Source organism: Phycodurus eques, chromosome 19, assembly GCF_024500275.1.
Source record: "Phycodurus eques isolate BA_2022a chromosome 19, UOR_Pequ_1.1, whole genome shotgun sequence".
Lineage (NCBI taxonomy): Eukaryota > Metazoa > Chordata > Actinopteri > Syngnathiformes > Syngnathidae > Phycodurus > Phycodurus eques.
In genome coordinates this window covers 5,452,806-5,468,518 of record NC_084543.1, presented here as the reverse complement: position 1 = coordinate 5,468,518, position 15,713 = coordinate 5,452,806, and the positions used below count along the sequence as shown (strand labels likewise).

The 15,713-nt window shown below is 39.4% G+C and overlaps 2 protein-coding genes across 7 annotated transcripts in view; both read left to right on the top strand.

The window, feature by feature from the left end:
- Positions 1-3,844, top strand: part of LOC133395202 (zinc finger protein 385C-like) — a 37,501-nt gene extending 33,657 nt beyond the window's left edge. For 5 of the 6 annotated variants that reach the window (XM_061663950.1, XM_061663947.1, XM_061663948.1 and 2 more), the window contains 3 exons: positions 395-603; positions 911-1,015; positions 1,762-3,844. In XM_061663950.1, the coding sequence (XP_061519934.1) occupies positions 395-603; positions 911-1,015; positions 1,762-1,992 (545 nt within the window). In that variant the 3' untranslated portion in view covers positions 1,993-3,844. The remainder of the gene's footprint in view (positions 1-394; positions 604-910; positions 1,016-1,761) is intronic. The other variant, XM_061663949.1, reaches the window with a different exon arrangement.
- A 1,514-nt stretch (positions 3,845-5,358) lies between these two features.
- On the top strand, positions 5,359-13,386 carry LOC133395155 (dnaJ homolog subfamily C member 7-like). Its single transcript, XM_061663856.1, has 14 exons — positions 5,359-5,447; positions 6,851-6,939; positions 7,698-7,819; positions 7,908-8,021; positions 8,105-8,179; positions 8,421-8,539; positions 8,619-8,772; positions 9,259-9,423; positions 10,293-10,384; positions 11,003-11,076; positions 11,148-11,294; positions 11,456-11,611; positions 11,983-12,057; positions 12,854-13,386. Exons 1-14 carry the CDS (start codon positions 5,377-5,379, stop codon positions 12,889-12,891), a joined length of 1,491 nt encoding a protein of 496 aa, XP_061519840.1. The 5' UTR covers positions 5,359-5,376; the 3' UTR covers positions 12,892-13,386.
- The last annotated feature ends 2,327 nt before the right edge of the window (positions 13,387-15,713 follow it).

Here is a 15,713-nt window from a genome sequence, read left to right as displayed (position 1 = left end):
GCCTTTGGAAAGTCTGTTTGGCTTAATCCTAATAACAATTTAATACTCCATATTGGGGCTAAAAATGTGCATTAGTGCAACAGATATTTTAACACAAATGGTGGAGCGACACATGTAGACAGACAATATAACAATACTCCCTGGCATATATTCTTTATCCTTTGTGATGAATGGCAACAAGTGGACACACAAGTTAATCGTACCTTCTGCCATCTAGTGAAAGTGTTTAATTGTTCTGCCTGTCAGCATGTGTCACTAATATAGATGGATAAAACAAGATGTATTATTTCTGGTAAATAATCATTTTTGGGCCCATTAAATGAAATTGTTTTATTAGAAGCATTATAGCACACATGACACTGTTACCGCATGCACTCATGTCACTCCTCACCAGGCTCTAAACACAAGCAGATGCTGCACAGTCCCAACAGCAGTCAGTCGCACCGCAGGGCGAAGAGGACGTCCTCGGCGAGACGCCCCTCCCGAATAATTAAGCAACGGATGGGCACCAACAAGACCAGGGCGGCAGTGGGCGTCAGAGGCCAGCGTTTTCATTGTCAACTGTGCCAGGTGGCCGTCAACTCGGAGAAACAGCTCAAACAGGTAAACGGCAATGAGAATTTTCTTGTTTAAAATATACACCACTCACAAAAAAAGGGATACTTTTTGAGAACAGCAAGTTGTACAAAAAGTACTGAAACATGGAACAGTTCCACAGAGAAGGTCAAATTAAGGTTACCTACAAAGGTTATAGTGCATTTTGGGTTCAACCTGTAATTTCACCCGCAAGTCCAATATCACTAACTTTTCGTGAATAGTGTACAATAATAAATAACAGACAACTGTCATTTTCACCCATCATAAATTAGAGCATTTTTTTTTAATAATGTCATCAATATGTGTTTCACAGCACATGAACAGCAGGAGACATAAAGAGCATTTGGCCGGGAAGCCTGTCAAGGTGAAGGCTAAATTCACCCCTTATAATAAACTGCAGCCCAGCACTGCGTTAGCGGTAAGAATTGTATGCGCACACACACACGCACACACACACACACATTCGTAAGTTTTCCATTTCTTACTAAAACCAACCAAACAACTTTAAGAACGCCCCCGCTAGCGTATTGCTAACACATAATGAAAAAATGGCGTTGGCGGGCTAACGGATAACATCGTAGTCACGTAGTTGTGTTATAACGCTTTAAGCTACTGGTATATGAACACAAATGGTGGAGCAATGCATGAAGACAGACAGTATCACCATATGCGATATGTATATGTCATATATTCTTTATCCTCTGTGGGGGAAAAAACTACAGTAATATTGCAGCTGACTTGAATCCCTAAGAGTACTGGTGACGCTTACTCTTTTGGGTCTGTATACCTATTATACTGCCACCTGGTAGCCAAGGCGAGCACACCAGAAGGAGCAGCACAATAAATTGAATAGGAACATTAGATTATAATGCACAAACGTTTTAATTCAATACATTCTATTTAATTATGTCATTGCTGTAAGTTTTTATGAGGTACAATATTATAGTGCTATTTTTCTTGTTAAAAGGCACATTTTTGTTATTTTTTGGGAGGCTGGAACAGATCAATGCCATTTCTATTAATTACAATGGGGAGAGATGATCTGAGATATGAGCGCAAATTGATATAAAGAGCTAAGTATTTTTGGGGAGGTGGTACTTATAAACAAGTTTGAGAACCACTGCTTTCTGCTGTACATTTTGAAGGATGTCCCTTGTGTTGCAGACTAAACTGGCCTTGCAGAAGCAGTTGTCCAAGGCCCTGCCGGCAGGGTTCCACACCAGCGCCCTCAATCCAGCTGCTTTTTGCACTTTGGCATCAGCACCGCTGGCACTACGACTGCCACAGGGTCCCACGGCCATCATCCACAGTCCCCTGATAAGCCCCGCCCTCTTCAGACCTGCCCCGGGACCGCTGAGGGCCACGCACCCGCCCATTATTTTCTCTCCTTATTGACAATGAGGACAAAATGTCACATTTGACACATCATCAGTAAAGTATGCACATTCACCCAAAAAATACAGTGGTGCTTTGACTTCCGAGTGCCCCAACCTACACGACGTTAAAGTTACGAGTCGTCGCTTGTTGCGAGCAAAGATTTGACCAAAACTTGAGCTATGCCACTGCTTGAATGAAGTGGGGGGAAGGGGAAAAAAAAGAGCCATACTGACCAATGCACTTTTAGTCATTTATTTAACAAGACAACCAACCAAACATACAAATCTTCTTTTTTTCCTTTGGGCTTGCCCCTTTAGGGGTCGCCACAGCGCGTCATCCTTTTCCATGTAAGCCTCTCTCCTGCATCCTCCTCTCGAAACACCAACTGCCCTCATGTCTTCCCTCACGACATCCATCAACCTTCTCTTTGGTCTTCCTCTAGATCTCTTGCCTGGCAGCTCCATCCTCATCACCCTTCTACCAATACACTCACTATTTCTCCTCTGGACGTGTCCAAACCATCGAAGTCTGCTCTCTCTAACTTTGTCTCCAAAACATCGACCCTCGGCTGTCCCTCTGATGAGCTCATTTCTAATTTTATCCAACCTGGTCACGCCGAGAGCGAACCTCAACATCTTCATTTCCGCCACCTCCAGCTCTGCTTCCTGTTGTCTCTTCAGTGCCACTGTCTCTAATCCAAACATGATGGCTGGCCTCACCACTGTTTTGTAAACTTTGTCCTTCATCCTAGCAGAAGCTCTTCTGTCACATAACACACCTGACACCTTCCTCCACCCGTTCCAACCTGCTTGGACCCGTTTCTTCACTTCCTGACCACACTCACCATTGCTCTGGACGGTTGACCCCAAGTATTTCAAGTCCTCCTCTCTTGCTATCTCTTCTCCCTGTAGCCTCACTCTTCCCCCACCACCCCTCTCTTTATAAAGTCAAGGTACCACTGTTTAAGGACCATCACTCAACTATTTGAGTGCATGTTTCCTGGGGTCTGAACCCCATTGGAAGCCATAATAATTCATGTTTTTGTTTTATTTATAAGAATAATCTGCCATTACACAAGAGTGTAAAGGTTACGCTAATGTTGCCAAATTTGAGAGCTTTCTAGTTGTACTCTGGGAAAACTATATCATTCCTGAATTAGTTTCCATACATAAATCACTTGTCTTATTCAGCACAAAGTATAAAAAAAAAATCAGCAGAGAGTCACTTTGCATTGTATGGTCGTTGTCATCAAATACATAATGAACGTTGTTCTGTTTGTCTTTCTGTCTTTTTCTGACCTGTGCCATAAACAAAGCCAAGAGCATTCACCACACTTGGTGAATTATTTTTTTATTTTATTTAATGTTTTTTCCAGTAGAAACTATATTTGACATGAGCCATTAAAGCAGGGGTGGGAAATCTTTTTTCCAAATTCTCCAAATACTTTACTGTTATGTACTTTGAGACGCTTTTTGCTCAAGATGTTAAAAATCAAATTTCATGAATCATTATACCTGTCTTAAAAATATTTTTATAGCTTTTATTCCATTCTAAGCAATAGGTTTATGTTTTTAAATGTGGTTAACTAAAACTAGCGTAACTCTTCATTAAGTGCAATAATGTGGACTGAAATGTTATGAATATTTGTTCATGTGTGTATAATGTATTCTGCATTCATTTGTATGTCGTGCTATTTTTACACAGTTGTGGTTGTGTTTATTTCTCCTGCATTGAAACAATCGCTAAATTTCATGTGCTGTAAGAATTTAGAAGTGGGCACCTGTGAGTATTTTGGGAAGCATTTGATCCGGTCAGCAATGTAATTCTAAAACCTCATAGAAACTGTTGAATAAAACATTTATTCCACAAATGCTCATAATATTTAACATTAACTTTGTGAACTGGCCCCTATAATAAAGTTGTTCACCAACTCTGGGCCAGACAAAGTATGGGCCGGGCTGAATGATTTGCTAAAATTAGTATTCATTATATACTGTATTTGACCATTTTGTGCTAAATAATCATATCCAATTAATCTGAATGCAACATCTATTTTCCATACTGCTTGTTCTTATTAGGAAGAGAGTCAGGGAAATTTCAAATTATCCTTGGACAGAATACAGAAATGTGTAAATTATAGTTGTCATGAGACAAATTATACCGGTAACTAGCTGCAGTAATAATTATTCTATATATATATATTTTAAATATCCCGCTGAGTCAAACCTTGTGAGGCATCTAAAGGAAGAGAACCAAAAAACAGTGAGTTACATGACTCAGCAGAAATGACGTCAAATTAATTAATCTGACCATAGGTAGACTTCAGGTAAATTCTCGCTTCTATTTTTCATGTTTTCTCAAAGGAGGGTGTCACTCAAATCAATGCTCCTGTTACTCATATTACCAGAAAAAAAGATATTAGCAAAGTTGTTTTGTTTTTAATTATATAGCTTGTCAAGTTTGTTCTGTCCATTTAGCTTAGCAGCTAACACAGCTAGCATGCACACTTGCACAAAAAAGCATTGATTTGCAACCCCGTTACTGTAATTAGAGTATTACAAAATTAAATTACTATTCACATGAAAATTTACTTTAATTGTAAATGAGTTATTAAGCAATATTTTAGTAATAAATGTCTTTCAGGCGGAACGGTGGCCGACTGGTTAGAGCGTCAGCCTCACGATTCTGAGGACCCGGGTTCCATCCCCGGCCCCACCTGTGTGGAGTTTGCATGTTCTCCCCGTGCCTGCGTGGGTTTTCTCCGGGCACTCCGGTTTCCTCCCACATCCATGCATTAATTGGAGACTCTAAATTGACTCTAAATTGCCCGTAGGTGTGCCTGTGAGTGCGAATGGTTGTTTGTTTGTTTGTGCCCTGCGATTGGCTGGCAACCAGTTCAGGGTGTACCCCGCCTCCTGCCCGATGACAGCTGGGATAGGCTCCAGCACGCCCTAGTGAGGATAAGCGGCTCAGAAAATGGATGGATGGAAGTTTTTCAGGTGCCTGAGTGTCTATAACAGATTTGCGCCGACCACAGCAAAATACATGATTTGACAAATAAAATACATAAAAAGTATATGATGGTTGCTTACCTGTTTTTATTGGAAAATGTAACAAAAAAAAATATTTGTTTCTATTCTGTAATGACCAAATAAATATGACAATAATTGTGTGCTCGTTTTGTATATTTAGCTAAAACAAAATACAACATACATTTACGATTGAATCCTTTTAATAATCAATATACGAATATTTTTTCAAGTGGCTCGAGGAAGCCAAGCAGTGACGCATCTACGGTGGCCCACATTTTTCATGACCTAAAAAAAAATCCAAATTAAAAAAAAAAAAAAAAAGTCACTCGGAAATGACGTCACATCACATTCGTCCTTTCTCGAAAAAAAAATGGCAGCTGTTGACATCGACGTGCCGGTGGATGCCGAGGCTCAGCTTTACAATGCGGGCGAACTGGAACGGTAAAATGGGAAATGATTTGGCTTTAACTGCGCTTCCCAGAAAATCAAAAGGCATTGAGAAGAATCTGAGTTGGAAAGATTGGCTCGTTGCACAATAGCGCTATCTTCGAAGCTAACCAAGCTAGCATGCGACCGAAACAAATAACGTGTTCACCGCGACGGATTTTTATTCACCAACAGACTCATTTCATTAATGTGCTATAGCAACGACTTTAACTATAAACTCGAAAGAGGAAGTTTTGTGAATGTGTGTTTGTTTCATCATGCGCAGAAGCGATAACATCACGCTCACTCGTAGTTCAGTACCTTACAGTCCATGTTTTAAAATGAAACGAACGGTAGAGAAATGGTAAAACGACCGCGAAATGCTTATTCACCCAAATCATTTCACCTACAACTGCTCATTATGCATAATAATCAACATTTATACAGTTGCGGTGACATATTTCTCAAATTTATAATGGCCGCTCATCTACAAATGCATGATGAACTGTATACAAACATACTGTAAAACATAATTTGTAATAAGTTATTCAATGGACCTCCCTCTGGTGTGTATATGCCTTTTCCACCAGTGGGCAATATAATACAGCCATAATAGAATACACTTAGGTCTGATGGTATAACACGAATAAGATTGCTGTAAATAAGATGGTCAACTGTTAGTTGTTTTTCGTATAGGGGCTAAATAAAATATATATGCCCGTGAGTATGGTTTTATTGTCTGTCTACTTGTGTTGCTGCACCGTTTGTCTTCAAACATCCATTGCTTGAGTGGTTATAACTACCGTGACGTTGAGCCGCCTTTAGTGTTTTGCATTTAGCGAACTTTCGTGACACAAAGTTATGTTGTTGCTATGAAGACGCGTGTAATTGGCAGCCAATTTCACAACATCCAGTCATCGTCAGTTTACAGGGTTACCTCGCAGGGAAAGTACAGATATCGATTGTAGTCTGTGCTCGTGTTTTCCTTTTTTTCCCTGTGCAGGTATTTTGCCAAATCTCTTTTCCCTAACCTTGAGTTCTAGGAAAGCGAGTGCTGATAAGAAGAAGCAGATGATGTCCGTTGAATTAAAGCTCGAAATCACAGAACAATGTGAGCGAGTTGTGCATGTCATCGACTGCGTAGACGTATACTATAGTGAAGCATAAAGAGTCGTTAGGGCTTGCTGTAACGTGATATTTTAGGGAGCTGCGTAGCGGGTTGCTCCTGCATGGTATCAGTCCACATTGTTGCCACTTAACACTTGGCTCGCCTGACAGGATTACAGGAAATCAGTGTCAGCCTCTCTAATTTTAGAGAGCGGGCGTTGACTGCTCTTAAATTTGTGATCAATATTCTTGTCGTTACGTAACTGTAACTTCCCCCTCCTTGACTTTGTGCTTCTGGTTTCCCTTTTCAGTCAGGCCGAAGGTTTCAAAGAGCAGGGAAATGAGTTCTACGGCAAGAAAGACTACTCGGAGGCCTTCAATTACTACACCAAGGCCATTGGTAAGTAGACTTCACCTGTCACAGATCACCTTCAAATTTAGGCGCGAGGACCTGCAGTGAAAATCCAGCCTTATTGTGTTCATAACGGTACCACATTTGATGGGCCAAAAAGCATAAGTATATTCCTCATCACCACATGATAAAATGTTCTTTGTGGAAGTGTTGGTCATAATATGCCGTTGTTTTTTATGACGGTTTATCTCTTAGTGAAATTTTACATTGAAGCATTTATGCTTGTTTCGGCTTACTTACTATTACTTACTGCTTACTACTCTTACTATTTTACCTTGTTTATTAAGACATTGTCATAAGATGTGTAGACCTTGAGGTGATATTTTATGCTTTAAACTGAGGATACACATTTTTTTTCTAAAGATTTGAAGTAAACGTAATTTCAATTGAATCGAATAAGATGACTTATGATGTCAGCGACTCTCTAAGGCGGTTTAAATATTCAAGAAAATATTTTCATCCGTTACTGCATACAGAGGATGAAATTTTTCAAGCCAACAGTAATGTAATAGAAGTCGACGTCGACTAGTCGCTGATGACGTGATTGATATTTTTTCAATACAGTATTATAATTGAAAAAAAAAATCACAAGAGGAGGGAATGCTTTGCGATTTTCTATGTTCACCGACAGTGGACAGCTCATCAGACTTATGCAGAACATACACGTGTGTTCACACCAAAAGTTTGGAGACACATTCTTATCTTTTGGGATCTTTGACTGTTTCTGATTTCTCCTCCCATTCAAGATGCATGTCCCAATGCCAGCTATTATGGCAACAGGGCAGCCACCCTCATGATGCTGTGTCGCTTCCGGGAAGCCCTGGAAGATTCCCAGCAGGCCGTGCGACTGGACGACTGCTTCATGAAGGTGAGTCTCAACAAATCCCCCTCCTGACTCCCAATCTCAACCGTGTGCGTGATTTTATGAGGTGGCGTCCCTTCTTTCCTCCCACAAGGGTCATTTACGCGAGGGCAAGTGCCACCTGTCTCTGGGGAACGCCATGGCCGCCGCTTGCTGCTTTCAGAGGGTTCTGGATTTGGAGCCTAGCAACAGAGAGGCGCAGCAAGAGGTGGGACCGCACCCGCCTTTTTTGATCGCGTCGGCTGCGTTTTGTCCGACGCGGCTCAATACGTGTTTCATCTCTAATTCCAGAACAAGAATGCAGAAACTCTTCTGGAGTTTGAGCGACTAGCGGATTTTGGCTTTGAAAAGCGAGACTTCAGAAAGGTCATTTTCACTAAACCTGTTTTTTGCTGTACTATTTTTAGGTTAGGGGGGGGGGGAACAGATTATACCCTCTGGTACCTTTATGTCATTATTTATTTAAATGTGTGGAATCTATGTCCTTAACTTGACTCTTTGTGACTTACCTACCACGTCTTGATTGAAATTGTTTCCTCACAAATGCTTTGCATTGTTCCACCTCATAAATATACTCAAAAGTACAATTTGTGTCGTCTTGAACCAGGTGGTGTATTGTATGGACCGGGCCTTGGCTCTGGCATCTGCCTGCCACCGCTTCAAAATCCTCAAGGCCGAGTGTCTTGCTCTCCTTGGACGCTATCCCGAAGCTCAGTCTGTTGCCAGGTAGGCAACGCCAGCCGTTATGTTGGGAGATTTCCTACATTTGATACAATTGCGAGACATTGCGTTTCCTTTTCCCCAGTGATATCTTGAGGATGGATTCCACAAACGCAGACGCGCTTTACGTGCGAGGCTTGTGTCTTTACTACGAAGACTGCATCGATAAGGCCGTGCAGTTCTTCATGCAGGCTCTGCGCATGGCACCGGACCACGAAAAGGCCCGGCTTGCCTGCAGGGTGGGTTTTTCTTTCTTTTTTTGACTACTTTTGATAATCAATTAATTGTTTAGAGACCTTGTTTTACTTAAAATTGTCCAAATGCTCTGATTTCAGCATCTCAACAGTAAACATTAGTAATTATACATATTGTAATAATAAAAAAAAGCAGACTGATTGTCTTTGTGTTTTATCAAAATAAGACATTTGGAAACATCATCTTTTATTTCGGAATAATCATTTATATTTTTGCCCATTCTCTGACATGTTTTAGTCCAAACCAGGAACTGAATCATAATCAATTAATGTTTGTGCATTTTCTGCACTGTCCATTTGAAATAATGTCCTGTTTTTGAATCAATAGATGGAAGTTAAATTTTTTAATCCGATTCATTGAGTAATCGAAAAAATATTCAACCGATTGTTTTTTTGAATGACTTAGTTTCAGCCCTAGTTGGTATACGTTTAAGATTTCGATGTCAGATTTAAAACGAATATGTGTTTCAGAATGCCAAAGCCTTAAAAGCCAAGAAAGAGGAAGGAAATCTGACATTTAAGAACAACAGCTACGAAGCCGCCTATCAGCTGTATAGCGAAGCCCTCGGGATTGACCCCAACAACATCAAGACCAACGCCAAACTCTACTGCAACAGAGCCGCAGCAGGAGCCAAGGTAATACTAGAACCTCACTACAGTGGTGCCTGGAATTACGAGTGCGCCAATGTACAAGTTTTTCTTTGAGTTACATGCTGTTGGTTGGGTGATTTCAAAAATATAATTTGTGTTGTGAGCCAAAATTGAGGTACGAGCAAGCGTCATATATGCGGCTGCTCGACACAGAGGCTCCAGATCGAGCAGGTGCCGATCACAAAACATTTATTCTCCTTGGCTGAGGACACATTCAATTGCAGTTAGAGACGAATGAACAATACGCAAACATGTTCTACTGCACGCAATATGGGGTCACTTAGGACAATACCCTCTTCTCTGCTTGGTCAGTCCTGGAAGGGCTGATGTCGTGATAATGACTTGCGTCTGGTTTTGTCGTTCGCTGGTGTTCCCACCACGTGTGCTGATAAGATTTTAACTGCGTCCAAGCAACTCTTCCTGTCTTTGGTTATGTGTAGGATTCTGTATTGAATGCCTTTCTCAACCACATGTGTTGATAAGGTTTAATTGCTGCGCACACACCTGGGGCTTGTCTCTTTTTTTTATTTCACATTGTGACCTAATCAGTCCTTCAGTTCGACGTCAACCTTGAGGATAAACCTCAACGTTTGATTATACTTGAATCCCAGATCCTTGACACACATTTTAAAAAAAAACAAAAAAAAAAAAACAGCAGGCACAGAAAGAAATAGTAATTTTTAGTACAGACAGGTGCAAATGTTAGTTCAAACAGGAATGTAAAAGTTAAAAGATTGAAACAAAATTAACTTGTAAGGCAAGGTACCACTGCATTTCTCTATGAATGAATAATACTACATATAATATGTTGTTATGACTATTGACCTCCTCCTTTACTTCTTGCTTCACCGTAGATGAATAAACCCAATCAGGCTATTGACGACTGCACCAGTGCCATCAAGCTCGACGACACCTACATCAAGGCCTACTTGAGAAGAGCGCAGTGGTATGTGTGATCGATCGTCATCTCTGTTAAACAGATCCCGCAAAATTGCTGTAAGAGAAACTGGGCATTCATCCTCCTTTGCCTTTTTGCACAGAACCCAGCAAAGTTGGCATATTGCACACAGTATCCCACAATCAGATGATTAGAAAGCATCTGCGTACAGTCTGGTGTCATAAAATACTGCGGAGGGTGACAATTTCTTTTTTATTGCAACACAACAGGGTGGGAGAAGTGAGTGTCGGATGTTTAACCTTACAGCTCTGAATGCGGTAAATTTTTGGGTGCCCCCAACCCCCGCCTTTCTTGAAAAAAAATCAAACTTTATTCTCGAAACATTTGTACTTTTTTCATTAAAAAGTATGCTTATTCTCATAACATTATGTTTTGTTTTTTTTGTCGTCGAAAAAATACAACTTTATTCTCTTAAATTCCAAATGTCTTAATAATTTTTTTAAATGACTTTATTCTTGTGACATTACAAGTTTTTTCTGCCCAAAAATGAATTTTTTTTTTTATTTTTTTTTTTTTTTACAATCAACAAGAGGCTAATAATGCATATTTATAATATAATATGCATGTTTTTTTATTTTTTATTACATACTCTTTGCCTGGCTACAGTTTCATGGAAACCGAGCAGTATGAAGAGGCTGTCCGGGACTACGAGAAAGTGTACCAGACTGAAAAAACGTCAGGTAAGCCTCTGTGGGTCCCCGAGCGATTTGACCGGCTGGGCCAGTTGTTAAAACTTCATGTCCGTGTCCAGACCACAAACATCTGCTGAAGACGGCCAAGTTGGAGCTGAAAAAGAGCAAGAGGAAAGATTACTACAAGGTGCTGGGAGTCGGCAAGAACGCCTCGGACGACGAGATCAAAAAAGCCTACCGCAAACGGGCCCTGATGCACCACCCAGGTACGGGTCTTGGACTACACACACACACACACACACACACACACGTATATATATCGCAGATTTTCACCAATCGCAGCTGGGTCTGGAGCGGTATCCCCCACAACAAACAGGGCTTCACTGTACATTGTCTAACTTGTCTTCTTTCTGTGTGCATATGGCAGACCGCCACAGTGCGGCCACCCCCGAGGTGCAAAAGGAAGAGGAGAAGAAATTCAAGGAAGTAGGCGAGGCCTTCACCGTTCTGTCTGACCCCAAAAAGAAGATTCGCTACGACAACGGGCACGACCTCGGTGACGATGGCAACTTCGACGGCGGAGGTACAGTAAATGCGCTGTGTGTTCATTTATTGTCAGTTTGGATCCTAACTGGTTATGCTTGTGAAAGTTAGTCACAAGATGGCGCCACAAGTTGACATTTATGTCCTTTTCCTCCCTTGGATTTTTTGCAATGTAGTCTTTTTGTAACACCATTGGCTGCACATGCTCATTCAAATGACAGCCCTTTTTTGTATTTACTCTATAATATACGTAATACTGTTGAATGACTACCTATCTTACAGTGTTGTATATGTCAAGGCAATATGTTTGATACAGCTCTCTATTGTGTTGTCACTGATCTTTTCCCAGTTTAAATGCTGATAATACAATATACTTTTTTTTTCTTTTCTTCATTTTGTTTTTCTGTTTAGATGTCGATGCAAACAACATCTTCAGAGCTTTCTTCGGTGGCCATGGTGGAGGATTTACTTTTGATTCCAGCGCAGGCAAGTATTTTTTTTTTATTTTGTCAAAAAGAACAAAAAAAGTACAACGGTGACATTCTTCAAAGAAATTGACTCTATATTCTTAAATGATTCTTTTTTTATTTAAAAAAAATTACTTTAGTCTCGTAATATTTTACATTTTTCTTTACTATTCTCGTAAACATGACATTTTTACTAAATGTGACTTCACGTAACACAAATTACTCTTTTCCTAAAAAATTTGACTTTGTTGTAATTATTTTGTCCGTTTTTGATAGACTTTATTCTCGTCTTACAGCTTGCTTTATGAAAGGGAAAAAAACATTCTCGTACGATTAAGTTTTTTCTAGTCAGGAAAGAAAATTATTACTTTTTTTCTTGAAAAATACAATTCTCGCAGCACTAAGACTGTGCCCAAAATATAAATATATAACTTTATTCTTTCTTTATATCTTCATTTATTAGAAATACAACTATATTCTTTTGACATAAATATGAATATAGACGTATTTTTTTGAAAAATACATTTGTATTCTTGTGAAGTCAAAAACTGTAATTGAAAAATATACGTGTTCTGAGTTCATTCTGAGTTTTGTTACAAAAAATATGGCGTTATTTTGTAGCATGAGAAAAACTGACTCATTGTCATTTGGCAGACTTTTTGATTAGAAAAATGTGACTTTATTGCATGAAGTTTCTTTTTTTTTATTTTATAAAAAATATAAAGCATTTTTTTTCTATGGCCAAAAACACTCCTTTGTATGCTTCAACATTTAAGCGCACGCTGTAAACAAATCTTTTCTTTCTGTTCCTCCAGAGTCTGGACCTGGGAATCTGTTCTTCCAGTTTGGCTAAAGAGACGAAGGCATTCAGGATTTCAAATGCAGCTCTTGAGTGTACAGCATCAAGATGGAGCCACAGTCACCTGAAACCTCAACTGCTGTTCTCAAGACTTTTGGATAAAATCCCAAATTGATATCTAAAACAAAACAAAAAAAAAACAACAATGCAGTTCAGGAAGTGAAACGAGCACCATCGGAACATGCTGCTATTGCCAAAATGAAAACAACTGATTCCTATGTTGTGTTCTTGGTAAGGTGGAAATGGAAGCATCATATTTGATTAGTTTTAGATATTAAGTGGTTATATTTGTTGTAGATTTTTTATTTTTTTTTTGGGGGGGGGGGGGGGAGATTCTCACAGAATGAGTTATCAATACAAGACCTCAGGACATCCTAACAAAAGGTCTCGTGCAAGTCTGTCCAGGCTTCTTCGTTCCTCTCATTCTCTATCATGCTGCAATGTATATTTCACATGAATGTAAAGTCCATAAATGTTTCTTCCCCCCTCTCCTGTAAGTCCTCCTTGTGATCTATTTATATTTATTGCTCTTTATAAGTATTAGTGTTAAAATACTTTAATTTGCATCTCTTGGTATATTTTCAGCCAAGAATTTGGGGGCAAATGTGTTTCATGATGGTCCTCTTTTGGAAGTAATTTGACAGTCCACCACTCCCCGACAGTGAACCTAACCAGAAGGAAGTGATGCGACCGTATTGGCTAACAGTCAGTTGCAAGTGAACTCTTCTAGTATGAACTTTTTTCATATAACTTCTAACCATAGGGTCACACTAAATTATCAAACAGCGATGCAATGATCAAATATACTCGATAAATCACATGGCAGGAAAAAAAGACAACCCTTCCTGACTGACACCTCTTTCTTGTTCCACCTGTTTAAAGGCCCACTAAAACTATACGTGGAAAACCTCTTGCTTAATTGCCGTTTGTGTGCGCTTGTGTATATATATATATATATATATATAGAGAGAGAGAGAGACGCACACTTTTTTCTTAGAACATGGCCAAGAGTAATGATGTTTTTGTTATAAATAAAGACTCGTCTTTTATTGTCATGCTGGACTTGTAAATTGTTTTTTGACGACATTGTTATGGCTCTTCATATTGTACATCCATCCATCCATTTTTTTCTGGAACTTACCTTGAATTTGATGCCAGCAACACGATCCAAAAAAGCTAGCATCACTCAATAAGCATTTGGGAACTGAGGACACTACTTGTTGAAGCTTTGTTGGTGAAATTCTTTGCAATTCTTTCTTGATATTTTGCACTTCATAATGTGCCACAAATTATCAATAGGAGACAGGTCTGGACTGTTGGCAGGCCAGTGTAGTACTCACACTTTTACTAAGAAGCCACGCTATTGTAACACATGCAAAATGGGGCTTGGCATTGTCTTGCTGAAATAAGCAGGGACATCCCTTAAAAAAGGATGTTGCTTGGATGGCAGCATATGTCGCTCGGAAACCTGTATGCACGTTTCAGTATTAATGGTGCCTTCACAAATGTGCAAGTTACCCATGTCACTAACACACCCCCATACCCTTACAGATGCTGGCTTTTGAACCTTGCGCTGATAAAATTCCAGATAGTCCTTTTTCGTCTTTGGCCCGGAGGACACAACATCCATTAATTACAAAAACAATTTGAAATGTGGACTCGTCAGACCACAGCACACTTTTCCACTTTGCATCAGTCCATCTCAGATGAGTTTGGGCCCAGAAAAGCCGGCTGTGTTTCTGAGTGTTGTTGATATATGGCTTTTGCTTTGCATGGTGGAGTTTTAACTTGCATTTTTGGATGTCGCGACGATCTGTGTTAAATGACAATAGTTTTAAGAAGTGTTCTCAAGCCCACGTGGCAATATCCTATACACAATGATGCCGGATTTTAATGCAGTGCCCCCTGAGGGATTGAAGGTCACGGGCATTCAGTGTTAATTTTCAGCCTTGCAGCAATTTGTCCAGATTTTTGGAATCTTTTGAAGATATTATGAACCACAGATGAAATCCTCAAATTTCTTGCAATTGTGTTTGTCAAGAAACAAAGTGGTGAACCTCACTACATCTTAGCTTGTGACCAACTGATCCTTTCAGGAATGCTCCTTTTATACCAAATCATGACACTCACCTGTTTCCAGTTAACCTGTTCACTTGACTTCTCGTTAACCTTCCCATTCTTTTTGTCGCCCCATTGCGACTGTTTGGGAGTCAAATTCAAAATGAAAAAATGTGTAAAAAAAAAAAACAACAACAATGATGTTCATCAGTTTGAACACTAAATATATTGTCTTTGTATGTTATTCAGTTGAACATAGGTTGAAAAGAATTTACAAATCATTGTATTCTGTTTTTATTTACGTTTTACACAACGTCCAAACCTCATTGGAATTGTTGGCGTTTGTACGTCAATTAAAAACCGTTTCAGGAGTGGAGATGATTTTTTAAATTTCCACTTATGGATGTGACATTTTCCTAATAAAGATATAAAGATTGGCAATGGTGTGTAATTTCTCTTCAATGGATTTGCGATAGTATTTCAGAAATACTATTTTCCCCCCAATCTTTATTTAACAATATGCCTAAGCATAACAGTATTGCAATGTACATGTAACAAATGAGTAAACATTACATAAACATGAAAAATAAAGAACAAATAAACAGAAACAAAGTAGAAACATGCCAGGTGTCACCCAAATCAAAAATTAACGATTAAAGGCATTAAATTAAATGACAGCATAATCTCAAGGTTTTGATAGCTTTGTTGTTTTTGCCTTTTTGCAGCAGATATTACCATTAAATACAGTTCCAGGTCTT